General features: G+C 49.5%; 2 protein-coding genes and 1 long non-coding RNA gene across 3 annotated transcripts; 2 read left to right on the top strand and 1 right to left on the bottom strand.

Annotated features, from left to right (window-relative positions):
* Positions 1-1,661: 1,661 nt before the first annotated feature.
* LOC116755352 lies at positions 1,662-24,733 on the bottom strand. The gene is made up of 3 exons (XR_004350333.1): positions 24,598-24,733; positions 14,182-14,294; positions 1,662-1,715 (listed from the first exon to the last, which is right to left on the bottom strand). It is a non-coding gene; the product is annotated as an uncharacterized LOC116755352 (long non-coding RNA).
* On the top strand, positions 7,562-10,698 carry CCL19 (C-C motif chemokine ligand 19). The gene is made up of 3 exons (XM_032634689.1): positions 7,562-8,675; positions 9,377-9,503; positions 9,731-10,698. The coding sequence occupies exons 1-3, from the start codon at positions 8,438-8,440 to the stop codon at positions 9,888-9,890; spliced, it is 525 nt and encodes a 174-aa protein (XP_032490580.1). The 5' UTR covers positions 7,562-8,437; the 3' UTR covers positions 9,891-10,698.
* LOC116755351 lies at positions 22,684-25,353 on the top strand. The gene is made up of 4 exons (XM_032634690.1): positions 22,684-24,386; positions 24,685-24,752; positions 25,003-25,062; positions 25,186-25,353. The coding sequence occupies exons 2-4, from the start codon at positions 24,706-24,708 to the stop codon at positions 25,340-25,342; spliced, it is 264 nt and encodes an 87-aa protein (XP_032490581.1). The 5' UTR covers positions 22,684-24,386; positions 24,685-24,705; the 3' UTR covers positions 25,343-25,353.
* The last annotated feature ends 1,946 nt before the right edge of the window (positions 25,354-27,299 follow it).

Raw genomic sequence — 27,299 nt, 5'->3', positions numbered from 1 at the left:
ATTTTAAAAAAAAAAAACAAGGCTCCTGACCTTCTCACAAACCCACTCCTCTACAGTCGTCCACATCTTGGTAAATATAACTCCAACAATCACATTGCTCAAGCCAAAAACATTGAAGTATTTTCTCTGTCTCTCTTTCTCTTCTTTCTCTCATATCCTATGCTGAACCCCTCAGCAGAGCCCACTGGCTCTACATTCAAAATGTTTCCAGAATCTGACCACTTCTCACCAACCCTCAGCAACCTCATGTCCTCCCTGGATTATTGCAATTGCCTCCAAGCTGGTCTCCAGGCTTCCATTTTTGCACCACTTTTGTCTATCTTCCATCCAACAGCCACAGGGAGCCTTTAACACATGCCAGATCATGTCACTGTTCAAAACCCTCCAAAGGTTCCCCAACTCATTCAGAATAGAACATAAACTCTGCAATGACCTATAAAGCCCTACACTATCTGGCCCATGTTGTTGTGTCCCAGTGCCAAGAATAGTGTCTGGAACATAGGATGCCCTCAATAAATATTTATTGAATGAATGTGGTGTAAATCCTTTGTTTATTATTTCATTATTTCACCCTTTGCTACTGATTCTCAGGATCTTTCCCAACAGGCATTCCAGGAAGACAGTACTGAAATTTATTTGAAACCTTTATGCCAGCTCTGCACTATACTCTTGTATCATATAAGATCTTGGAGGGAAACAAATGACATGACCCAAAAGTCTTAATAGAAAAGAATTTAGTGAAGGGTCAATTTACAGAGGTGAGGGCAAGGTTGTTGTGGGCAGCCACTGCACATGAATTTGTATAGCTCCAAACTTCAGGCCATCTCTCCTTCTGACAAAGTGTACATTAAATGTACTGCCTGAAATTCTGCCCACTGAGAGGACTTCCCTTCACCACTGTCTTTCAGGGCCACACCTGAATGTAAGCAACTGTCTACTTTGACTGATGCCAGCATACCTTAGAGACCCATCTGAAAATCAAGACCATACACTTCCTCTCTCTGTTAACTGTTTATAGAAAACTTCTCCATGAAGGCGTAAGTATGATCAGAAGAAGAAGCAGAAAACAATAAAAGTAGGAATCTGAGTCACCTCCCCACACTTTTACTCATGCCTTCTGAAATTTCTAAGGCCTGGTCTCAAATGTACAATGTTCCTTTGACAGTGGAACGCTGGCCATGCACATCCAACTATATGACTTGCTATAGATAACACCCTAGGTTGCATTGTCACTGGGTGATCTATAGTCTGAGTTTTTAAACCAGGGCCCAGTGGCAAATCAGGACTGATTTTCAGAGAGTAAATAATCGTTAGCAGAAGAGGTATGTCCTTACTCCAACACCCTAAGGGTCTTTCCTGTAATGCTCCTTCTGGGGCTCCTGTCGCACCCTTCTCTGCCACAGACAATCTGAAATTCCCTGGATTTATGAGTCATAAGGCCCAAGTAGACAGGCGACTTTTCCCCAGAGCCTAGACCTGCTGCAGACCCATTCCTTGCTCTGGGCCTCATTCAGAACTGTCAGCTTGGGGCTTCCCTGGTGGCACAGTGGTTGAGAGTCCGCCTGCCGATGCAGGGGACGTGGGTTCGTGCCCCGGTCCGGGAAGATCCCACATGCTGCGGAGCGGCTAGTCTCGCGAGCCATGGCTGCTGAGCCTGCGCATCCGGAGCCTGTGCTCCACAACGGGAGAAGCCACAACAGTGAGAGGCCCGTGTACTGCAAAAAAAAAAAAAAAAAAAAAAAAAAAAAAAAACTGTCAGCTTTATGCCATACCCAATAAATATTTTGCTGTACTACACCTAACTATGATGTATGTTGCCTCCAAAATCCAAACAGCTCTTTAAGCATTGTGCCTCTTCACGGTAAATATGCAACATTCCCCAGATCACTGGTTTTCAGCTTCTCCCTACCTCTAATAGCCTAGAAATTTTACCTATGTTGCAGGACCCTGAATTTTTGGAAGACTTCTTTCTCTGCCTCTGACATACATAGGTCTTACTGAGGCATTTAGGGCGACTGCTATTTCTTGTGCGCCAGTAAACATAATGCCATCAGTTTAAAGGACTACTTTGATATTCTGTGAGATATCCAGATTATCTTATGAGAATCAGAGCAGGAAAGCTGATAATATCCCTGAGGCAAAACAGTGAAGGTGTATTTCTGTCATTATAGTTGAAAACGAATGGATTTCAATGGTCTTTAAGTGACTGCTACAGAAAGAAGGCATGTGCTAGATTATTAGCTGTAATATGCTGTACCAAGGGCTGAAGCATCTTTAAGTCTTTGAAGGTGCTCTATTCTATGCACATTCTCTAGCAAAAAAGCATTGCTTTAAGTTTACTATTGTAGGGGGGAACATGGTGGGGCAGGCACAGTTCAAAGGACTTCCACTTGGCCCTTCCTCCCATAATTTTCCTCACTCCATGGTCAAGGAACCAGTGTGGAGACCTTGCTAATTACTAAGTATAGGTTTTCCCACTATACATTCTGAAACTAGAGAAATAACCATTGGATAGGACTTACAGATTCACTGTGAGATGGGCCTGAACCAAGATCCTTCTTCTATCACCTGAACTCCATAAACCCTTACTCTGACTAGTGGACCACAATGGGGTTTTGGGTCCCAAGACTAGTATTAACATGAGACAGTATCTAATAATCCCCCAAAGATCAAAGAATATTTTCTGTTCACCATTCATAGTCACCCTGGCAAATGGCTACAGATCTCTCTAGGGAAGGCTTAAAGAAGTGATTCTCGAATTTTAGCATACATCAAAATCACCAGAAAGGCTTGTTAAAATACAGATTGCTAGGCCACTCCCAGAGTTTCTGATTCAATGGAGTTGAGGCAGAGCCCAAGAATTTGCATTTCTGCCAAGTTCCCAGCTGATGCTGATGCTGCTGGTCCAGGGACCACATTTTGAGAACAACTGACTAGAAGAAAGATCTATAGAGTCCACCTGTGAAAAGACTCAAGCCTTCCCACCCCCACCCCCCCACCATCCAATCAAGGAGCTTCAGGTCTGGGGAACTGATTTAAGTCAAGGAAATGGGTAAGAAACTGTAAATCCCCAATACAATTTGAATCAAGTTTCTCCCTACCAGGCCTAGGTATTTTACACTTATATGGGTCAGTAAGTTGTCCATCTATTTCATTACTAGGAAAACTATGATCAATTAGCTACCACCACAGGTCCTTATGGGCAAAGCACAATGATTACCACTTGTCCCTGCAGCTTATTTAATAATTTCATTCATCCTATTGCTCAGAAGGTGAGCATCTAGACTCTACCACTCAAAGATTCCATTATTCTCCTTGAAATGAGATTGCCCAGTCCCAAGAGAACATCTCCCATCCTCATCTCCTGCCTACTAAAGAAACCACTACAGGGCTTCCCTGGTTAAGAATGCAGTGGTTAAGAATGCAGTGGTTAAGAATCCACCTGCCAATGCAGGGGACACGGGTTCGAGCCCTGGTCCGGGAAGATCCCACATGCCACGGAGCAACTAAGTCCATGCGCCACAACTACTGAGCCTGTGCTCTAGAGCCCGCGAGCCACAACTACTGAAGCCCACGTGCCTAGAGCTCGTGCTCCACAGCAAGAGAAGCCACCGCAACGAGAAGTCCCCGCACAGCAACGAAGAGCAGCCCCCCACTCGCCGCAACTAGAGAAAGCCTGCATGCAGCAACAAAGACCCAACACAGCCAAAAATAAATTTTAAAAAAATAATAAATTTATTTTTAAAAAAAAGAAACCACTACAGTGCTTTTCATAGTTAGTGTTCTCATCACCAGTGCTTTTCTTATGGCCTTGGAGAAGGAATTATCTTCCTGGACCCTTCAGAATTAGTGGTTGCACATAAGAGGGGCCTCCAACATTCCCATCTCTGTAACCTTTGCACTCTTTCCTCTGTTTTGCTACTCAAGGTGTATTCTGAGGACCAGCAGCATCAGCATCACTTAGAAGTTTGTCAGAAACACAACATCTTGGACTTCACCCAGACTTACTTAATCAGAATCTGCAGTTTAATAAGACCCCCCACCCCGTGAATCATATGCACCTCAAATTCTGAGGAAGACTGTTCTACAATATGCCAGTGAGGTTCTAGCACCCCAACCTCATTGATCACAGGCCTGTTGAGTCCAGGCTTCCAGTAACCAACTCAACAGATTATTAACACCATTCCCAGGTGCTCAGCTAATATAGTAATACCCAAATCCTGGATAAGGGCATACATATCAATAAATTTGTCCACACTGGTCCCCGAGATTCTCCCAATACGGTTGACAAGTTCTTGCAACTCCTTCAGTGTACACGTTATTGTTCTTGGAGCATATCTTGTACATTCCCATCCAGGCTATGTTAGAATCAAACTCGCACTATGGGCCTGGAGGCTATGAAGGGTGGTGAGGGTGGATCCTGAAGAGGACCCCTGCATGCCTTTTGCCAGGGAGTTATTAAAAATATTTTTTAATGGATGGGAAGGCTGGATCATTCATGGTTTGCAGGGGGAGGAGTGTTCTTCTGCCAGCAAGGAAGGTTTAAGGGAATTAAAAGGTCCAAAATTCTCAGCTTTGTTCATCTCTGCCTAAATGTCCCCATCCCAAGTCTCAGAGTCCTTCTCCTTCCCAAGAGTGCGCACATTCTAGTATTAGGAATACGGTGGGGTTGTGCATTTATCCAGTGTTGCAACTCTACCACACATACAATCAGTTTTGGGGCTTGATCCATAGCCATATCTGCCATGTGGCTATGGATCACATAAATTAAAGATGACTTAAGAATTCCATAGTGAAGGGGGATAAATTAGGAGGAGAGGGATAAATTAGGAGCTTGGGATTAACAAATACACACTGCTATGTATAGAATAAATAAACAACAAGGACCTACTGTAGAGCACAGGGAACTATATTCAATACTTTGTAATAACCTATAATGGAAAAGAATCTGAAAAAGAATAGATATATAGATATACATGTAACTGAATCACTTTGCCGTACACCAGAAACTAACACAACATTGTAAATCAACTGTACTTCAATTAAAAAAAATTCCATAGAAGTTGTCTGAATCTCTACCCATAACTTGAATTAGAATTTCATGTTCTTTTTTTTTTTTAACCTTTACTGGTTTTTTATTTTTATTTTTTTTTTTTACATCTTTGTTGGAGTATAATTGCTTTACAATGGTGTGTTAGTTTCTGCTTTACAACAAAGTGAATCAGTTATAGAATTTCATGTTCTTAAACTTCTCTTTTTCTTATGTAATTGTGCCAGCACAATCAGAAACAGGCAGCCCACCAAACCATATATGTAATGACCCTTTGAAATCACCATTTGCGGCCATAGCAATTAAGTACCTGAGACATTTTATCTCCTAATGTCTTTCCCTCCATCAGCATCCCACACTGCACCTCACTTAGTGATAGTCTTAAGTGATGGTGATGCTTCTTCATGTTCTGGATTTACTCATGTCCTCTTTCCCCATGCAAGGAGGTTTGTGCACTCAGCAAATATATGAGCAACGCAATCCCAGGATCCCATTTTGGAAATCTATTTCCTGGGATGTCTTCTGGTACCATTTACTGTATCAGTTAGGATCTTGGCAGGAAACAGATGGCACACTCAAAAAAAGTCTAACCAGAAAGATTTTAATAAAGGGGCTATTTAAGAGGTGGGGGTCAAGATTAAGGAACCAACAAGGAAGAGTGAGACACTCAGGGTTCAGCAATAGTGGGAAACCATTACCATACCAAGGCCTGAAGGGGCCAGAGGAAGGAACAGTGTTTTGGGAGCCTCAGAAATAAACCCACGGAGAGGAGGCAGCCCAAAAGAATCTAACTGTAGATTAGTGGTTCTCAAACTTCAGCATGTATCAGAGTCATCAAGGGTGTGTTAAAATACGGATTGCTCCAGTAGGTCTGGAGTAGGACCTGAGAATTTACATTTCTAACAAGCTCCCAGGTGATGCTGATGCTGCTGTCCGAAGACCACTCTTTTTTTTTAATTTTTTTTGGCTGCGTTGGGTCTTCGTTGCTGCATGTGGGTTTTTCTCTAGTTGCAGTGTGCAGGGGCTACTCTTCGTTGCAGTGCATGGGCTTCTCATTGCGGTGGCTTCTCTTGTTGCGGAGCACGGGCTCTAGGTGCGTGGGCTTCAGTAGTTGTGGCATGTGGGCTCAGTAGTTGTGGCTCGTGGGCTCTAGAGTACGGCTCAATAGTTGTGGCGCACGGCCTTAGTTGCTCCACAGCATGTGGGATCTTGCCGGACCAGGGCTCAAACCCGTGTTCCCTGCATTGGCAGGCGGATTCTTAACAACTGCACCACCAGGGAAGCCCCCAAAGACCACTCTTTAAGAACAACTGCCACAGAGTAAATTATTCACTGTCAGAACTATAGCAAGATGAAGGATTTGGAGAATTAATACCCCAACCTCTCTCTCCTACCACTGATCTCCTGCTGCTGCCTCCCATGGCCAAGCCCAAACAGAAGCTAAAGGATAAGGGATCCTGAGTAATACTGTCTGTAGAGGTCACCCTTCTAGAGAACAGAGCAGGGTAGAGAAGAGTAGAGAATGGATGGGGGTGGGGCAACAGAGAATAATCAGAACCACCATAAAGACAAGGATCCATGGAAAGATGGAGAGATAGATGCACTGACAGACACCTGAATAAAAGGATAGAATAATAATAATGGTTAATATTGAGTGTTCATTGTGTACCAGCCTCTAAACTAAGGGTTTTGCTCAGATTACCTCATTTAATCCTAAGAATTAAAAGCTATTACCATTCCTCTTTTACAGATAAGGACACTAAGACACAGAAACTAGATACTTTGCACATGGTCACACAGCTAGCAAGTAATGTAATCTAAATCCCAACCTAGGCATGCTATGTGTAGAGCCTCACTCCCCTGTGCTGTTGTGTGATCAATGGCAGACAGGCAGTGTGGGATGGTAGGAAAGAGTGTAAATCTTAAAGATGCCTCAGTTCAAGACACTTATTTCCTTTGTGACCTTGTGCTCTGAGCCGCATTCCTTATGTGTTAAAAGAGATGATAATATGAAAATAATAAAAACTACTTCCTAGGGCTTCCCTGGTGGGGCAGTGGTTAAGAATCTGCCGCCAATGCAGGGGACAAGGGTTTGAGCCCTGGACCGGGAAGATCCCACATGCCGCGGAACAACTAAGTCCATGCACCACAACTACTGAACCTGTGCTCTAGAGCCTGCGAGCCACAAGTACGGAAGCCCGCGCACCTATGCTCCGCAACAAGAGAAGCCTCCGTAATGAGAAGCCCGCGCACAGCAACAAAGACCCAACGCAGCCAAAAATAAATAAATTTATAAAAAAAAAACAAAACTACTTCCTAGTTTTTTGGGGAAAGTTAAGCAAGGTAACAGTGGTCAAGTCCTTGGTATGAAGTCTAGCACCTAGTAAACAATCAGAAATACTATTACTACTATTATTATTAATGGATGGAAAGAAAAATAAGTCAGAAACTTATGAGTGAAACACTCTCCCATCCAAAAGAGGGTTCAGAGCTTGGGTAGGGATGGGTGAATGGGTGTCCCACATATTAATTTCTCTTCTGAGGACTTCTCTTCTGATCTATCTCCAGTTTTTCTCATAAGGATGGGAAATCACTTGTCCCCTCCCCCATCTGTCTATTCCTTGGAATCTGGGGATTTGTGTGAATATGAGCTGGCCAGCCCCCTCTCCTTAGAAATCCCCTCTTGGTTTCCAGGATCCAGAGGAAGGGAAAGATGAAGGGAGTTATGCCAGGCCAGGCTCCCTCCAGCTGTTCTGCTGACCCAGGTGCTGGGCATATGAAAATGGTAACTCGAGAAAGGGACAGTGCTGCTGAGTCAGGAGGTTGAATCCCAGAGGCCTGAGATGTGGGAAGAGGTGGTAGGCCTCCTTCCAAGGAACATTCCCTCTCAACTCTGCTTGTCTCAAGGGAGAGACTGGTTCCCAGACCATGGATGGGCAGGCACTGTAATGACGAGGCTACCCCAGGCTCCACGGTTGTTCTGAGGGCACCAGGGAGTCTTCTTCATCACCACCAGCACCAGAGAGAAGAACCACAGAGAAGAGAGTGAGGATAAGGGATAAACCTAGGGAAGGGCACACAGCTCCTCACTCGGGCCCCTCCATCCCAACCATCATCTAGAGGCCAGCCCTGTGGCTGATGACACAAATGCCACCAGGGAGGTGCTAGTGCAGACTCTCTCTCTGGAGCTGACAGCACAAGGTCCCCTTCTCTTGGCCAGACTGCAGGCTGCTTAGGTTCTTAGAGCTGAAACCAAGGAAAGCAGAAGAGAAGAAAAGAGGGAGGGCAGGGTCAGTTTCCGTCAGAAAGAGGGGGGCAGAGGGGAATCCACAGAATGGACTTGGAGGGGAATTTCTGAGCAGAGAAAGTGAAAGTTCCGGGCCATAAATGGGTGGAAGTGGCAGCTTCCTCCAGCTTCGTCCACTCTCACATTCCCAAACCCCTTCACATCCTGCACTTCTCGGCACTCTCACCCACTCCCAGCCAGGCCTCGGCTTCACACAGACTCTGCCCAGATTCACTCACGCTCACAGCTTGCTGGCAGTCAGCCTCCGCTCATCCTCCATGGCATCCCATGCAGCTGCACTGCTAGCCCTCAGCCTGCTGATTCTCTGGACCTCCCCTGGTAAGGCTGAGGGGAGGCTTAGGGTGGGGGGCAAGTAGCAGAGGTGTCTAGGGCTCAGAATGCTTGACGCTGGACGCGAGGGACTCTGTGAGTTAGGATTGCATGTTTCAGTGAATCTGGGTTGTGCCCCGTGTGTGTGCCTGTGAGTGGCGGTGTACCTGGGTCCCTGAATTTCCACGTGCATCTGTCTCTTGGTGTATCCAGGGCCTATGACTACCCCCCTCTCTTCAGGCTCTATTTCCTGCTGCCTCAGTTTCACAGGCGGGAGAGAACAGTATATACTTTCTTAAGGTGGAGAGAATGGGAGACACTGGTCTAAGAAGGGTCAAAAAATTTAACAGTGGTCAAAAAATTTAACAACTCCTAAGATCTGCTAATGCCACCCTCCTGTTACCCACCCCACCCCCTTCCCTACCCCACATCCTTCCCCCAAGTGACACTGTAACCAGCGTGAACTCTTCATTTGTGGGGAATTTGAAAGGACTTGGGAAAGAAGTTGGGGTGACCAGGGCAGCAGGAGGGCATTTGTGGGGCTCAGGACAGCGGTCGTTTGCCGAACTGCTTAGAAGTGCTTCAATATATTTAGTGAATATCAATCAGGTCTAGCTGCCACCACACACAGACAGGCATCCTTAATGCCAGTGAAGGCTGTGGCCTCCATTCCTCAGTGTCCCTGTGTCCTGACACTAATCCTACCCCAGCTCTGGGAGATGCCAACGACGCTGAAGACTGCTGCCTGTCTGTGGCCCAGCGCCCCATCCCTGGATTCCTGGTGCGAGCCTATCGCTACCTGCTCATCAAAAATGGCTGCAGGGTGTCTGCCGTTGTGTGAGTTGCGGGACAAGCCTGACTAACCTCACCTCCTCCATCAGCCCCTGGGGAAACCCACCCCCACCTTCTTATCTCTCTTCTCCTTGCCAAACACAACCTCTGCAAGGAAGCCCCTGAAACAGGCTCCTAGGTGTGGTCCCCAGCCGCTGCCCCTCACACCAGGGTCTGCCAGGAAGCTGGGTTCCAGGGCTCTATTTTCTCTGACCTCTGACCTCTGTCTCCAGGTTCACCACACTGAGAGGTCGCCAGCTCTGTGCACCCCCAGACCAGCCCTGGGTGGGCCGCATCATCCGGAGACTGGAGAAGAACTCAGCCAAGGCAAGCCTGGCCCTCCCCAGCCCTGCCTCCTCCCTGCAAGCCCCTGTCCAAGACCCCAGCTCATGACTTTGCCTCTCCTTCCTCCCCCAGGGAAAGCGCTACAGCAGGTAGCCCATGATAGCCCCAGAGGGAGCCCTGTGTCTGAGGGAAAGAATGTGAATCACTGAAGCCCTGGGGAACCAAGGACCAGAAGGGAGGACCAGACCTCCTGCTCCCCTGCACCAGACCTGACCCAGCTGGGGCGGGGCAGGAGTGTGAGTGTGAGTGTGAGTGTGGATGAGTGTGGTGGAAGCACAACTTCTCCATGCCCAGACTGCAGTGTTTCCAATAAAGCCCAGCTGGTACCCACGAATCCGTCTGTCTGCTCTCTGTTTGCTGTCTGTCCAGGAGGACTGTGATAGGAAGGGGGAGGTGGAATGGCCAGGTTAGTTTCCACCCTGCAGCCCAAGCAACGTCCTCATTGACCTCCACCTAATATGCTGTGTTCTCAGGATCAGCTCCCATGATCAGGGCCCCACCTCACGTCTCCTCACAGCCCTATCACGCTCCACGGCTCAGCAGCACTAAACCTGTGCCCATCCCCTGAATGACCCAAACTCGCTCAGGCCTCTGAGTTTTTGCCCTCCAGGACAGGTGCTCAAGCATCCAGATGTCTCAGGGATCTGGTGTCACTGGGGGTGGGGAAGGGAGTTGTTGGGAACCAGCTCCCATGGCTGGAGGAGGGCCAGGAGGCCCAACTCTGTTGCCTGGGGGGAAAGAACCCATCCACCCAAGCCATTCCCTCTGTCTGGAACACTCTTCTCTCTCTTCTGCCTGCCTGGCTTCCCATCTGGGTCTGGATGACTCCTCCTTCAGGAAGCCTTCCCTGACTCCACACTGGGTTAGGCAGCCTCCCTCCCTCCCAAGCTCCCAGGGCCCTCTGCTCCTCTCCTCTTGAAGTACTCAAGATGCTGAGTTATAATTGTTAGTTTGTCAGCCTTCCTGAACAGGGATCTTGTCTATTTTGGTTTCCACTGTCTCCCTGGTATGAAGTACACGGCTTGGCACAAGGTAGTCACTCAATAAATATTTGTCTTGAGAGCAGATAAATATGTAAGAAAAGGGTCAGCAGCCAGAGGTGAGGGCCCATCTGTCCATATAGAATCTGACCTCCAGTCCAGCCCTCTTCTCTCACCCAGTCACTCTGGGCCAGGTCCAGCCCCATCTGGGTCCACGTGGCAATCCTGGGGCCATGCTTCTCAGGGATACTGACAGACAGACCTGGGAGCCAGAGGTCAGAGTGGGAGAGGAAGGAAAAAGGAACAGCCAGAGAGCTGGGGAGATTCAGCATGGGGGGACCCCCACCACCTCATAGCCACATGGGTTCCAGGCAACACTGAGACCAGAGGAGTCATAGGGAAGGAGCCTCAGCTCTGGGAGACAAAAGCCCTCGACTCTTGGAACATCTCACAAGACTGCTCTGGGAGGAATGAACTCCTCGTGCCTGGGATGTCCTCTGGGAAAGCTGGCTGGTTGCCCAACTATGGCCCCTAAGGGCCTGTCCAGCTGGGAGCAGCAAGTCTGTGCCCCTGGGGTTGGGATGACAGCTAGTACACCAGACTGAGTATCCTCACCTGGGAACAGGGGCCACCGCTACACCGTATACCTAATCTGGTAACAAAAGCAGGCCTGGGCAGGCTTGGGCAGACTTGGAAGGGAAGCAGCAGTGAGGGGTTGTGCCAGCCCCTCCTCACTGAGCTGAGAGCATAGCAGCTTCTTCCTCACCTCTGCTCCTAGGATGAGGTGTCCAGAACCTCAGATAAATCAGGTCTTGGAGTCACAGGAGTGGGTGGAATGGGGAAAGTTTGCAAGAACAACTGGTATAGCCAGGAAATTTGGCTCCACTACTTGGGGGAAATTACCCATTCATTCATGCATGCATGTAGCCATCCATCTAGCTGTCTCTGCATCCATTAGACCTCCACCCATCCATCCACCCACCCCCCACCAACTCATCCATCCATTAAGTCAGCCAACCATGGAGTTCCAGAGGTCATAGCTGTGGACACTCTTTGGACCTATGCCCTGCACCGCAGCAGGCAGAGGACAAACACAGGTGTGAGGAGGGGGTACATCCCCTCAAATCCTTCTGGGTCCCCAGTGAAACCAAGCAAAGTTCAGCCTGCCACAGAGGCAGAGACAAACTCACCCTCTGGACACTTGCAGAAACACACAGATGGAGTAGAGAAGGTGAGGGTGGGAGCCCTGAGGAGGTGCTACCAGGAGAGAGGCACCTGGACACCACCTCCCTGACACTGCCACAGGTCGGGGGGGGGGCAGGGATGCAGGAACAGGTCATGAGCTCAATGCCCGGTCCCCAATCCCCCAATCCTGTTTCTGCCCCTGACTGTGCAACTCTGGGGAAGTCCCTTCCTCACTGCCCCCTCCAAGACCTTACTTCCCCCATCTGTCAAGTGGGGGATAGGGGACTTCATTTTTAAGAGCCCCTCCAAACAACGACTTAATTCCTAAATCTTTGGATCTTAGGCTAACCCTCCCCAGCATTCACACAGTCTCCCCAAAGTCATGCACATTCAGAAACGTCCCCACTCGGACTTCCCTGGTGGCGCAGTGGTTAAGAATCCACCTGCCAATGCAGGGGACACGGGTTTGAGCCCTGGTCCGGGAAGATCCCACATGCCGCGGAGCAACTAAGCCTGTGTGCCACAACTACTGAGTCCACATGCCACAACTACTGAAGCCCGCACACCTAGAGCCCTTGCTCCGCAACAAAGAAAAGCCACCGCAATGAGAAGCCCTCGCACCGCAACAAAGAGTAGCCCCCGCTCGCCGCAACTAGAGAAAGCCCGCACGCAGCAAAGAAGACCCAACGCAGCCAAAAATAAATAAATAAATAAATTTATTTATTTAAAAAATAGAAAGAAAGGAAAGTCTTCACTTCCCGGGGCCCCAGGGACCACTCTCTTGGAATAAAGTGGAAGCTGAGGTTCAGGAAGAAAGAAAATAATCTAGGTGCTGGTGAAGTGGCTGGAACAGCCCCCTGCTGGACCCTGAAGGCCTGGAGGGTGAAGAATTTCAAAGAAGCCTGAGCCCTCCCCACCTCTTCTCCAGCCAGTGCCTTTCCTCCCAGCTTTCTCCTTCCCTGTTTTTCCCACCCCCAGCCACCAACCCTCCCGGACACTAGGTCTTTTTCCCTTATCTCCCTGCCAGACACAGGAGGGCTTAGCCCAGCAACCTGTGACTTGTCCTGATCCACTTAAACATTCTCAGCACTCTGATTTCATCTAATCAACACCTGCCCTGTTTCACTATGATTCACTGACAAGTGTTGAGTCTTTATTTCAAGTTCTGACGGCCCTGCCTACCTGACAATGATGAAGCTGCCCGCTCTCTGAGGGGCGGGGTGGACTCCTAGCTCCCTAACCAGGATATGGGGGCCTTGCTGCCTGCCTCTAAGTAGACACCTTCCTCTCTCAGGCACTCGGCACTTGCTACAGGTTTAAGGCGGGCAGCTGAGTGACACTTTCCTACCTGAAGTCCTGTGGTCTCATCAGCCAACATCTCCCTAAAGGGACCTGACATCCCTACTTAGAGAGCTTCCAGCCTTTTTGTCCACCCCTATGGCAGACAAAAAGCTTCCTATCCACGGGGGAATTCCCTGATGGTCCAGTGGTTAGGATTTGGTGCTTTCACTGCCGGGACCCCAATTCAATCCCTGGTTGGGGAACTGAGATCACACAAGCCTCTCAGCCCAAAAAAAAAAAAAAAGGTTCCCTGATAGAGTTCCCAGGGAACTGCCAACATTGCTCTGCCCAGGGCCTGGCACAGAACAAGGCCTAGTACACATCTGAGTAACAGAAAATGGAATTGAACATGACCCTTTCCCACGATTACCCCACCACCGCTCACACCTGGAGCACATCCAGTTCTCGGGATGGGGGCTGTCTCAGTTACATTGCTAAGTGTTTGGTCAGAGCCAGCTCCATATGGTTTTGATCAGATTTTCAGCATCTCATGTTCAATTTCTCGGCAAGCCTCCACCACATACCCCCTTCTCCGGCCTCCGGGAAACTCAGAAACAGCCAGAAAACCTTGGGAATAAGAGCTTCACAAGGGAGCAGGACTCCCAAGTGGGGAGTTTCCTCCAAGAGGCCCTCTGTCAGAAGAAACAGGCACTTTTCTGGTCAGAGAACTTTCGTGATGGCCCCTGAGGCTCTGTCCATGTGGGAGGACTTGGCTCTGTAGTACTAGCTATATCACCACTAGTGCTTACTAGGTGTTGGGCACTGCTTTAAGCACTATTATCATTCCTATGTTGCAGCTGAGGAAACTGAGGTGCAGAGGTTAAATAACTTACCCAGGCTGGATGGCCGGTAAAGTGGCAGAGCTGGGGGTCCTGGCTGGGCAGACGGGCTCCAGAATCTGACTCTTAGCTACCACACATACCACCTCTCTGAGTTGATCCACCTCCTAAATAAAAATGGGAAATAGTACAGCAGGTGCAGGTCTGAGGAAGTGGCCCTCAGAGAACAGGGAAAACCATTCTTTTGAGGTGCTGACCATGTGCCAGGCTCCAAGCTGAGTCCTTTATGTGCATTATCATTGCATCCTCAAACAACCCTATGAGGTGGGGATCACTAGTCCCATTCTATGTATGAGGAAATGGAGGCACAGAGAGGTAGAGTGATCTCCCAAGTCCACTCAGCTGGTGAGTGGCAAAGCTGAGACTGCAGCCCGTCTGCCTGACGGGTAGCACTTAGGCTGAGGGCTGGGGGCTGGGATGTCCAGATGAGGTAGAAAGGCTTGGCTTCCTAGGAAGAGCTGGGAAAAAAACAAGAGAAGAAGCTGAAGGTCTCAGGCAGGACCCCAGTGCTTGAGCTCAGACACAGATATGCCCCTTGGAGGCCTCCTGGGCCGGCCTCTCCAGCAGAAGGGGAGCCTGTTTCCCCAGAGCCTCTAGGAGGAAGTGGGCACAGGTTCTCAAGGTCTGCTCAGGCCTCAGTTTTTCCAGGAGTGGAGCAGTGGAGAAAAGGCTCAGCCTACAACTATGCCCACCTTCTTACCTCCATTCCCAGGGGAAGAGCAAAGACCAGGACCTGATAATGTTGAAAGGAAAGGAGGAATGGAGGGCAGGGTTGGGATCCGGAGGGCAGGGATAGGGGAAGGACTAGGGGTCTGTGGGCGGGACTTCTGGAAGGAGTGGGCCTCCCAGGGGGCCTCTGAGCCAGCCTGGCTGGGGCCCCTGCAGGGCAGAGCTTCTGGCGACTGCAAGCGTCGGATCAGATCCTGAAGGACCTGCTTCTGAGGGCTGCTTCCATCTCCTGAGGGGCCAAGCATGGGGTGGAACCTCTGAGGATCAGAGTAGATGGGGGAGTCAGACCTCCCAGCCCACTTCTATTCCTAGGACCTTTGAGTCTTCCATGCTCCAGAGGGGAAGCATAAGACCTGAGCTGCCCTGGGCTCCAACCCGGCCGAAGTAGGATGGCTGTAACCGCAGCAGCTTCAACACTGCCCTATCAGACAACAGGACCCACCCCCCCACCCACCACCCCCCAGAGTTCTGGATCTCAGAATCACACTCACTGGAAATCTGGACCCATTACCATCAAAACCACAATCACCTTGCCGACCTCATATCTGTCAGACCATCACTTCAAGGATCCTCCCCCAAGAGGAAGACACCCCTTCCTACCAGGGACCCAACACTGTTAAGTTCTCCATCAATTCAGGAATCCTGGCAGGACATCCCATCACCTATTGGTGTCCCCACTGCTGACAGGAGCCCCATTCATGTCAAGGTCCCCCCATTACTATCAGGCCACCATTCCTTTTGGGAAATCCTATCACTGTCAGGAACACCGAAGCCCGTCAGGCAGGACAGCAGCGATGCACCACTCCAGGAACACCATTTTCCATGTAGTCTATGTAAATGGCACCTCTTGGCATGGAGCCCTAAGTGTCAGAGCATCTGTTAACACAGGGTCCCCAATGGTTTTAGGGCTGCCATGACATAGAGTCCCAGCCCTGGCAAACCCTTGTGTTTAAAGTGATGCTACATCACTGTCTGGAACCCAGAAATAGTTATTCATGCCAGGCACTGTTCTGGGTGCTGACGGTACAATAGTAAGCAAGACAGATATTTTCTTGGGATTCAGGGAGCTGAATGTAATCCTTTGGGGATTCTACGATGGAAGGCAACATCTACTGGTAAGTAAGACTAATATAATAGGAAATTCCTCAAACACAGAAAGGGGTTAAGATTGTAGGCAGTGAAAAAAAGATAAATACCTTGATAATCCACCCTACGGCTGTCCAACATCAACACGCATCCTTCTTACCAAACCCTAGACTTAACATTTTAAGGGTGTCACCTAACGTAAGATCACTTTTGTTTATACAACCAAAAAGATTCACTGCTCCCCAAAAAGAGACTCTTCAGAGCCTTAGCAATTACCACACCTGTCTTAGCTTGGGCTGCCATAATAAAATACCATGGACTGAGTGGCTTAAACAACAGAAATTTATTTTCTCACAGTTCTGGAGGTTAGATGTTCAACATCAAGGTGCCAGCATGGTAGGTTTCTATTGAGAGCTGTCTTCCTGGCATGTAGATGACCACCTTCTTACTAGGTCCTCACATGGCAGAGATCTCTCTCTCCCTTCCTCTTCATTGAAGGCCACAGTGCTATAAGGCTAGAGCCCTACCCTTATGATCTCATTTAACCTAAATTACTTCCTAAATACCCTATCTCTAGATATAGTCACATTGAGGGTTAGGGCTTCAACATATGAATTCTAGGGGACACAGTTCAGCCCATAGCAAATGCCAAATCTAAATCCAAGAACTCAGAATGACATCCATTCCTCCTCTAGTTTTGTTGTAATCTCATCCCTCTATTCTACAACACCTGGTGACCACCAGCAGCACACCTGATTGGTCAGGATAGGTTGGGTGAGGCTGCAATAACAAATGACACCTAAATCTGAGTGGCTGAACACAACAAAATTCTATGCTGCACACATACCAAGCCTGCTGTGAGTCTAGGCAATCTCTAGCACAGCTGTACTCCATGTGGTGGCTCAACATTCCAGGCTGCTTTGATCTCTTGGCATGTTCTTTCATCTCAACACATGTTTCCATGATGACTCCAGCCAGGCAAGACAGCAAGGGGAACCCTTCCTTAAATGCTTCTATCCACAAATGGCACATGCCATTTCTGCATGCATTTCATTGGCCAAAGTGGGTCATACCTCCATGCCTAACTTCAAGAGAGCAACTGCCAGGAGGAGAAGCAAACCAGAATCTTGGTGAGTAGTAGTAATATTACCACAACAACCTATATTCAAGAATGGAATAAAGGAGGATGAAAGAAAAGAGGAGTCAGTTAAAGAAATGGAGACATTTCAGAGCCAGGAAGGAAATATGAATAAAAGCTGTAGTCAGTAGTTCTGAAACTAGTCCTGGGGCTTAACTAGAATTTATTACTTCTTTCTTATATTAGTTTTCTATTGCTGTGTAACAAATCACCACAAATTCAGCAGCTTCGAACAATCCAAATTTATTACCTCACAGTTTCTGTGGGTCAACAATCTGGGTACAGGTTAACTGGGTCCTCTGCTCAGGGCCTCACCAGGCTAATCTCAGGTGCCAGCCAGGCTGCCATCTCATCTCAGGCTCTGAGTCCTCTTCCAAATTCACTGGGTGTTGACAGTTGTGGTTTTAGGACTGAAGCCCTGAGTTCCTAGAGCTGCCTGCAACTCCCTGCTCCATGGCCCTCTTCACAACATGGCAGTTTGCTTCTCAAAGGGCAACATGAGAGCATCTGCTGCTGCTTTTTATTTCTTAGCCCTAGACACTTTTTTAAAGGGCTCACCTGATTAGGTCAGGCCCACCCAGGGTAATCTCCCTTTTGACTAACTCAAAGTCAACTGATTTTGAGTCCTTAATTACATCTGCAAAGCCCCTTCATTTTTGCCATAGAGCATAACCTAACCACATCACTGATATCCCATCATATTCACAGGCCAAGAGGCCAAGGGGATCCCCTCAAAGCGAGGAGATTATACAGGACATGCACACCATGAGGGAGGAATCTTAAATTCTGTTTGCCACACTTGCTCTATGATTCATTCCCTTTACCTCCAACTGGCACTTCAACTGGTTGACATTCTATGCCTGCTAAGGGACCCAAACCTTCATGCCCAGGGAATACTTGTCCCTGATGGTCCTGCCTGATTAAGGTTGCAGGGGTCTTCCATGAACTTTGACCACTGGGCATGGCATCACCAGGAGGTATCCCAAGTACCCCAGGGATTACCCCCACATACATAGCTTCTCACACCACTTGCCTTCTGCTGCCTCACACACATCAGGATTAATCACAAAGCCCTGTCCCTCCTGAACCTCTGTGCTTGCTGTTCATTCCACCTGGAATGTCCTACCTCCTGCCTCACCCATCCTCAAGGCTCTGCAGAGCTCCCTGTTACATGTAGCTTCCCTTGCCTTCCCTCTGACCCCCTACCCGCCAGGCTCATCACCAGCGACACAGGTCACCTTCTGCTTGGTTTCAGAGGCCCTTGTTTCCTGCACGTCTCCTGAGAAAGCTCAGTCCAGGCCCAGAAACCCTGGGGCCCAGAATGGCCCAAACTGCAGAAAATGAAGGAGAGGGGATGTTCAGGAAATCCTGGCAGTGGCTGAGGCAGTCCTTCAAGCTGCTGAGGGCAGGAGGCAGAGAAGGAGGGTGTACTGTTGCTCAAGACTTCCCCCAATCCTGATGTCCAGTCACCTCCAGAAGTGCTGTGCAATATCCTACCCACACTTGGACTAAAGGGACAAGCTCTGCCCTGCAGGCTGGGCAGGGACCCTCTGGACATGGACAGAGAGTATGGAGAAGGATTTGCGGGGTGAAGCAGACCCCCTCCTAGGATCAGGGACTTTCAGAAGCTGAGTCATCAGGCTTCTTGCCCATTTCCAGCTCCTTTCTGGAATAAGAGAGCCCAGGCTCCTCAGACCAGAGCTCCACTTCCACAGGCCACACAACCCATTTTTTTCTAGACACTAGATGCCCTCTGCAGGCCCCATGAGGTTGGAGCACAGGCCAGGAGCCTCGCATCCCCTTTCCCTATGCACTGGATGCCCCCTGCAGGCCTTGTGAGGTTGGGAGCCACAATGGGATGGATTAAACAGAACACACATATACACACAAACACAAAAGTGGGGACACCCTTACCCACATACATACGTCCATACCCACACACACATACACAGGCATATAATCAATCACACAGCCAATCACTCACATCTACCAAGGACACACCACAGACATTTAAGCATATAATCACAGTACGGACACAAGGGGACATATAGACACACATACACAATTACACACAAACCGTCATGGGCACACAGACACAAAGACACACATGGACACAATCTTTCCTCCTAGAGAAGAGTATTTGTTTGGAAGAAATATGCTAAAAAGCCACCTGGGGAACAGGGTAATATCATGAATGGTGGACTTAATAAAAGAAGGTACCTAAACTGCCTCTCAGTCTAATGGGACCTGTTGACTAGAGAGCCTTTTGTTTTGCTGGGCACTGGAGTGGTTACAGTTGTGGAACAGTACGGAGAAGAGTTGGGGTAGAGCTACTAAAAAGAGAAATTTGGAGCTTGCAAGAGCTTAATCTATATAACTCGTATGAAAGCGCATTCTTAGAAGTTGGGCTCCTGAACTCAGAAAGCCAGATTGAACTATCCTCACTGCATCCCAGGACACCCTAAAAAGAGACAGCCCTCCTGATGCTGGTAATATATGGGAGGTGATGAATGAGAAAAGGGGATGGACCTAACTACCACTGAATGCACCCACTGTGAGTCAGGCACATGGACTACCTCACAAGATACATATTATTCCCATTTTACAGATCCCGTTCCCTCGACTGTCCAGGGTTCTAAAACCGGATTCAAATACAAGAGTTTGAGTATAAAAACCCTGTTGTTTCCACTACATTAGTAATGGCAAATGCAAGGAATATAAGTTTCCATTCCCTACTCATGTTCCCAACAATGACAGAACGTATGTGTCTTCCCCACTGATCCAGATCAGTGATTGGCAAACTATGGCCCAGCCAGCCTGCTGCCTGTTTTTGTAAATAAAACTTTATTGGAATATAGCCATGCCTGTTCATTTACATATTGTCTATGGCTGCTTTGGGTCTATAACAGCAAAGCTAAGAAGTGACTACAGAGACAGTATGGCCTACAAAACCTTATTTATTAGCTGAACCTTTAACAAAAATTTTGCTAACCTCTGATCCAAACCCAGCCTCAAATTGGAGTTGGCAAGTCTCCTTGCCTTTGGTGTCTTAGCATTGAAGGATGGTCAGATAAATAAATAACTGGGATGGATGGATAGATGGATGGATTGAACCAACAGATGGACAGACATATATGGGTAGTATATCAGAGTTTTTCTCCAAATATGTACCAATGTTCTGCCATTTATAAGCGATGAAACATTGGGTAAATTAATCTTTCTGGATCTTAGTTTCCTCATCTGTAAAATGGGAATAATAATACAATGATCATTATCTAGGGCCCTTTCTATTGCAAATGACAAAATCCCAACTTAAAGTAGCTTAAGCAAAAAGTTAAATTTGTCATATCACATAACTAGATTAAGATTTGGTCTACTTCAGCACTGGTTGGACCCAGGGATTCAAATGATGTTATCTCCATCTTTTAACTTGACTTCTAATTCTTTTTATGTGGAGGCCTCATTCCTGTTATAGACAGGTGATCTTCTAGCAGCAGAAAATATGGCCACTGGAAGCCTCAAGTCCACATTTGTATAGTGAGTGATCCAAAACAGAGGGCCTCTTTCTCCTAACATCAAAGCTCATGAAAAGCTTTGAACTGTGCTTGTGACACATACTCAGTTCTTCAATATATTACAGTGGCCAGGGAATGGAGTACTCTGATCAGATCACTATGGTGAACACAGCCACCAAGACCACGTGAAGTGAGAGAGAAATTCCCTAAAGGAACCAGGAAAAGGAGTATAAAAAAGTGTCTGCGTGAACAAAAACATCACTCACAGCATTCTACTTCATAGATTTGTCATGAGAAAATGATTTTAGAGCATTTAGCATGGTGCATGGCACTTAAGTATCAACAAATGTTCATTATTACCATAACTGATAAATAGATGAATGGATGCATTAAATAGACAGCTAATGGTTAAACATACAGATGAATAAATGAAGAAGATGTGAAAAGATAGATGAAAGGAAAGATGGGAGAATGGACCGATGAAGAGACAAAAATGGGGAGACATATGGACACATGGATGGACGGATCGATCAATTGATAAATGGATGGATGATGGAAAGAAAAGGCAGACAAAAAAGGGCTCACAGTTAAGTTTGTCATATCATATGCTCTAGGGCTGGGAATGGGAAACAGAATAGCGCTCCACAATTGGTGTCTCCTGAGAGGTCTCCTCCTCTGGTCTCTGTCTCTTGGGTCCCTCTCATCAGGTGGGGGAAACACTTGCTCCCCTCCCTCATCTCTAGTTTCCTTGTGTCCCTGTGAGCTAACCAGCCCCTCTCCTCAGAAATCCCCTCTCAATTCCCAGGATAGGGAAGGCATGGCAGAAGCGGGTGTTTTAAGCCAGGTTCCCCTCATGCTATCGATAATTCTCTGACTCAGTTTGGGGCACAGGAAAATAATAGGGGAGAGGGACAGTACTGGCTGGGCCAGGAGGGTGAAGCCCTAGAGTCCTGAGATGTGAGATATGGGAGCTGGACCTGCTTCCAAAGAACTTTCCCTTTAGCCCTGCTTGTCGAAGAGAGGAGTAGGTCTCAGATGATGGATGTGTAGTCACTGTGATAGGCCTACGAAGACCTGGGAGGAGATCTTCTCCAGCCTTACCCTGCTACCTGTGATTGTCCTCAGGGAATCTGGGGGACCAGCTGGTTCCCATCTTTCCCACTCCAGGAGTCTTAGGACCACAGAGAAGAGGTGGGAGTAAGGAGAAACCTGGGAAAGAGGGAGGTCCCCTCCACCTTGCTCTGACCTCTAATCCTGAACCAAGCTCTGACCCCTAGGCTTAAAACTGATGTTCAAATGCCTTCAAGAGGACGACACTGCAAACCTTCCCCTAACAGGGACAATGCAATCCCCTTCCCTTGTCCAAAATGTTGAGTGCTGAGGTTCTCAGAGCTAAAGACAAAGAGTGGGAAATGGGGACAGGGAGACTACTAAGGAGTTATGAAAGGGAAAAAATGTTCTAGATAGATGGAGACAGTGGGGAGTGCACTCAGTGGAAAGGTATTCTGCTACCAACTCATGTACTGCAATTCAATTCAGACACTAACAACCCAGAGCTAGTGTTAGACTTCACAGGTTTAAGGGCACAGTCCCAACAAGAATGCCCCCACTTGAGATGCCAGTCACAAGTGGGATCCCCAGGCCACCTGCATTTCTGCCTAACTAGCTACAAGTCCAGAGGTCTTCAAACCCCCCTCAGGTCCAATAGTTGACTAGAATGACTCACAGAACTCAGAAGTGCTATACTGACAACTACTTTTTTGTTTGTTTGTTTTTTGTTTGTTTTTTTCTTTTGCTGTACGTGGGCCTCTCACTGTTGTGGCCTCTCCCATTGCGGAGCACAGGCTCCGGACACGCAGGCTCCGGACACGCAGGCTCCGGATGCGCAGGCTCATTGGCCATGGCTCACGGGCCCAGCCGCTCCGTGGCATGTGGTATCTTCCCGGACCAGGGCACGAACCTGTGTCCCCTGCATCGGCAGGCGCACTCTCAACCACTGGGCCACCAGGGAAGCCCTGACAACTAGTTTTTTATAAAGTATATATATCAGGAACATCCAAATGAAAAGACACACAAGGAGAGTCTCAGCGCAGAGCTCCCATGCTCTCTCCCCATGGAGACACAGAGGGCATGTCACCCTCCCAGTACATCAATGTGTTCACCAACCAGGAAGTTCCACGAGCTTTGGTGTCCAGAGTTTTTACTGAGATTTCATACACAGGCATGAATGAATTGTTGGCAACATGACTTGATCTCCTCTGATGGACTGGCTCAAAGCCCCAATTCTGCAATGATATGGTTGGTCTTTCTGCTGACCAGGCCTCATCCCAAGTCACCTCATCTCTTAGCATCAACTCAGGTGTGACCCAAGGGGCTCATAGATAACAAAGACACGCATATTACTTGAGATATTCCAAAGATTTAGAGTCTCCCTCTCAGGAACAGGGACAAAAGCCAAATTCTTTAGTATACAACAGACAGAGCCCTGCATCTGAGTGAAGGGATGTGAATTACTGAAGCCCTGGGGACCAGGCCTCCTGTTCCCATGCACCAGACTTGAGCCAGCGGCAGCAGAGCAGGAGTGTCACTATGAGAGTGAGTGTGAGGGTGAGTGCGGTGGAAGCACAGCTTCTCCATGGTCAGACTGCAATGCTTCCCACTGGCATCCATGGATCTGTCTGTCACCTGTCTGTATGTAGCCCAGGCAGGGGAAGATAGGTATGAGAGGGGAAAAGAGTGTGGGATGGTGGGAAGAGGATAGATGAATCTATTCTCCACACTTCAGCCTGAGGGAACTTTTATTTCACTCATTTCTGGTCATTCTCTCCCATACCGTCCAGCCACAAGGCTCCCTTCCCCCCTCCCCAGACCAAATAGGGCAGCTATTTCCAACCTCCCACACCGGGTTAATTGCTCTTTCTTGGCTTTACCAAAGCACACCCTACTGCCCCCAGCCAGTCAGCTTCGTCTATTGTAGGGATCTTATTGTCTCTTTTGATTCCCCTCACCCCTCCAACCTAGATGACAAGCTCTCTGAGGGCAGAATCTGTGCCTGTCTTCTCTGCTGTATCCTCATGCCCAAGCACATCACCCGGCACATAGTAGTCACTCGATAAATATTTGTTGATTAGTGACTGCAGGAACAAAAATCACAAGAAAGGAGGTCTCAGCTCAGAGAGGAAGGGCTGTGACCCTCTATCTATGAAGTGACTTGGCCAAGGCCACTCAGCCAACGCGTATTCCCATAGCCTGGCCTGTCTAGACTGGGCCCTCTCTGGAGCCCTACTCCTCCTCTGCCCAGAATCATAAAAATAGAATGGGGCAAACAAGAAAGGCAATTGTCAGAGCAGAAGCCAAGAAGACAGAGAGGAGAGGGGATGGCAAGAGTACTGGAAGCGTCCCAAAGCTCTTTTCATACTGCCTCGTGCTGAGGTCTCCATCTTCCCAGGGTGGAGCTCCGAAATCTGACTCCACCCTTATAAAAGAGGGTCCGTGCCCTGCCTCTTAGTAATAAGCCCTGACTCCACCCCTTTATTGATAGGCTCTGGCTCCACCTTCTGGACTACGCCTCCTCTGAAGAAATGCCCTGGCTCCGCCCCTTCCGGGTAATAGGTAAGCCCCACCCCTAGTGCGTGACGGTGTCCTTGTGACGTAACGTACCGGCCTGTTTCCGGGGTGGAGCCAGGGAGGGTGGGCGTTTAGGCTGCGTCGACCCCTCAGCCCCCCTCCAGGTGACCCCAATCCCCGAAAATCCTCACCCGGGGCCCCAAATATCCCAGCCCCATGACCTCGAAGGCCTTTGGCTCTAACCCCGTAAATGCCCCAGGCCCCCGAGGTGCCCGACCTCCCAATCCCTTAACGTCTAGTGCCTCCCAAATCTTCAATCCTACCCTGTCCCGATGTGGCAACTGAGTTTTCCCGGGGGCACCTGTCTCATATTACCCGAGAACAAGTCAGACTGGTCCAGAGAATGACAGAGAAGGGGATCCGGGATTGGGGAATCCTTGATCCAATCATGCCGCTCCCCAGGAGACGTTCGGAACCCAGGACATGTCGGGATTGAGGAGATACGAGGTGGCGCTGGAGGCTGAGGAGGAGTGAGTGGAGGCGGGGTTCTGCGGAGGAGGAACCTAGCCGCTCCGGGGTGGTGGGGGAGGGGCGGGGAGGGCGCGAGTTTTCTGGGGCGGGAGAAGCGGGAGGGGTGGGGCCTCTTAGGGGGCGTGGGCTGGAGGAACCGCCTCTAAAAGGCGGGGCGGAGCCTTCCACGAGAGGGGCGAGGCGTCCAAGGGGCGGAGTCGGTGGGGTCAGCCCCGCCCCGCCCCGCCCGGCTCTGCCTTCTCTTTGCAGGATCTACTGGGGCTGTTTCTACTTTTTCCCCTGGCTGCGCATGTGGCGAAGGGAGCGGAGGTGAGGGGGCTGCGATACCGCGGACCCGCCCGGGGCATGGACGAGGCTCAGTTCGGGAGAACCGATCGCGGGGAAGCCGGGAGCCCCCGCCCCGCCTCATGCCTGTGTCGGGTCGCCCCACAGCTCAGCGCACCCTCGGGAGCAGAAGCTGGAGCCTCTGCGGGGCCTGATGAGCTGTCTGTCAAGTGGACTGGGCACTGCTCCCCAGCGCTCCGGTCGCAGCCTCCCCCGCCGCACCCCCGCTGCCACTGCGCAGCCATCTGGTGCATTAAAGATTTAAACCAAAGCCACCGTCCTGCCCTCCTGATTCTGCCGCCGCTGCCGCCATTCGGGCTGGGAGCCCCTCTCCACGCCGGCTGTTTCCGTATTGACAGGGCCTCTGTCCCTGATAGGGTGTCAGTCCGTGTCCAGGCTCCCATTATTCCTAAGGGCCCCTCATCAGGGTCAGGCCTCCCCTTACTACCAGTGATTGCCTTCCACCACCTAAGCCCCCCGCCCCACCACACACACACTCATCTCTATGAGTGGCCTGTATGGAGGGAGCTAAATAATCCTGGCTTTATCTTCCTCCCAGCCTTGTCCCCACATCCATAAATCCTCACAATCCCAGCTCTCCGCTTCCACCTTCCTCCTAGACAGGACTTTGCCAGGTGCCTGAAGAATCTTCTCCTGGGAGTGGATCTAAAATATTTTAAGCCCATAGTTGTAGGAAGTAGGCTGTGAGAGGAGGGAAAGATTCCTAGAAGCTGCTACCCTCGGCCTGCCATAGGGGAATGACTTAGAACTGTTGGAGGTCTTTCCTACAGTTAACACCCCAGCTTCTGGCTCCTCCAGTTGGATCCCAAGTTTAAAGATACTTGGCATCAGGGCTTCCCTGGTGGCGCAGTGGTTGAGAGTCTGCCTGCCGATGCAGGGGACACGGGTTCGTGCCCCGGTCTGGGAGGATCCCACATGCCGCGGAGCGGCTGGGCCCGTGAGCCATGGCCGCTGGGCCTGCGCGTCCGGAGCCTGTCCTCCGCAACGGGAGGGGCCACAGCAGTGAGAGGCCCGCGTAACGCATAAAAAAAAAAAAAAAAAACAAACAAAAAAAAAAAAAGATACTTGGCATCAGGGACTTCCCTGATGGTCCAGTGGATAAGACTCCATGCTCCCACTTCAGGGGGCATGGGTTCGATCCCTGGTTGGGGAATTAAGATCCCGCATGCCGCACAGCGCAGCCAAAAAAAAAAAAAAAACAAAGGTACATAGATACTTGGCATCAGCCCCCCAAAGTGTAACCTCCCTAGGAGAACCCAAGGGCCACTGCTCCCTACCTTTCCTTTCTGTCTTGTCACCGAGTTGGGCTGAAACCCACTAGCTCCTGAAGTGATGAAGGGTCAGGGACTCCTAGTGGGTCTGCTTTCAGTTAGGGACTGGCCCCAGCACCAGGGAGGGCACCACAGAATTAAGTTAAAGGGACAGCCCAGTTTGTGGGTGGGGTCAGAGGTAACTTCCAGCCTGGTGCTGACCCTGCCATAGCAGGTTGTAGCTGGGAAAAAGACTTGGCCCGGGCTTCCCTGGTGGCACAGTGGTTGAGAGTCTGCCTGCCGATGCAGGGGACATGGGTTCATGCCCCGGTCCAGGAAGATCCCACATGCCACAGAGCGGCTGGGCCCGTGATCCATGGCCGCTGAGCCTGCGCGTCCGGAGTCTGTGCTCCGCCACGGGAGAGGCCACAACAGTGAGAGGCCCGCATACCGCAAAAAAAAAAAAGAGACTTGGCCCTATCTTTGGAGAAGCCAAAGGGGAGAGATGGGTGCATACCTGGAAGAATTTGTTTCTTCCTTCCCAGGCCTCTGGATTGACTGGTCCAGAAAAGACTCCAAAGTGTGTGACAGCCAGCCAGCTGAAGATTTGTGACAAGATGATGGTGCCTCAGTGGGTGCACCCGAGCTCTGGGGTACAAGTCCAGACTGGAGGGTGGGTGAGAGACCCTAAGGCCTCTGGTACTAGAAATTCAAGATGAGTGACCTCTGGGTTGTGGCCACCTTCAAGAATGGACCCAGGCTCTTGAGGCATTTCCTCACAATGTCTACATTGAGAACCCTGACAAAAGAGTACCCTGTCCAGCCCTGGGCCTACACCTCAGAATCCCTCAGGATACTCAGATTTCCTGAGTATCCACAAGACAAGCTCCAGGGAAGGAGCCCCCAAGCCTTACCCTGGACAGGAGCGGGAGAAGCTCGAGTTGTTCAGCC

Source organism: Phocoena sinus, chromosome 6 (genome assembly GCF_008692025.1).
Source record: "Phocoena sinus isolate mPhoSin1 chromosome 6, mPhoSin1.pri, whole genome shotgun sequence".
Taxonomy (NCBI): Eukaryota; Metazoa; Chordata; class Mammalia; order Artiodactyla; family Phocoenidae; genus Phocoena; species Phocoena sinus.
The sequence above is the reverse complement of the archived record's forward strand: the minus strand, read 5'-3'. Positions and strand labels throughout refer to the sequence as shown.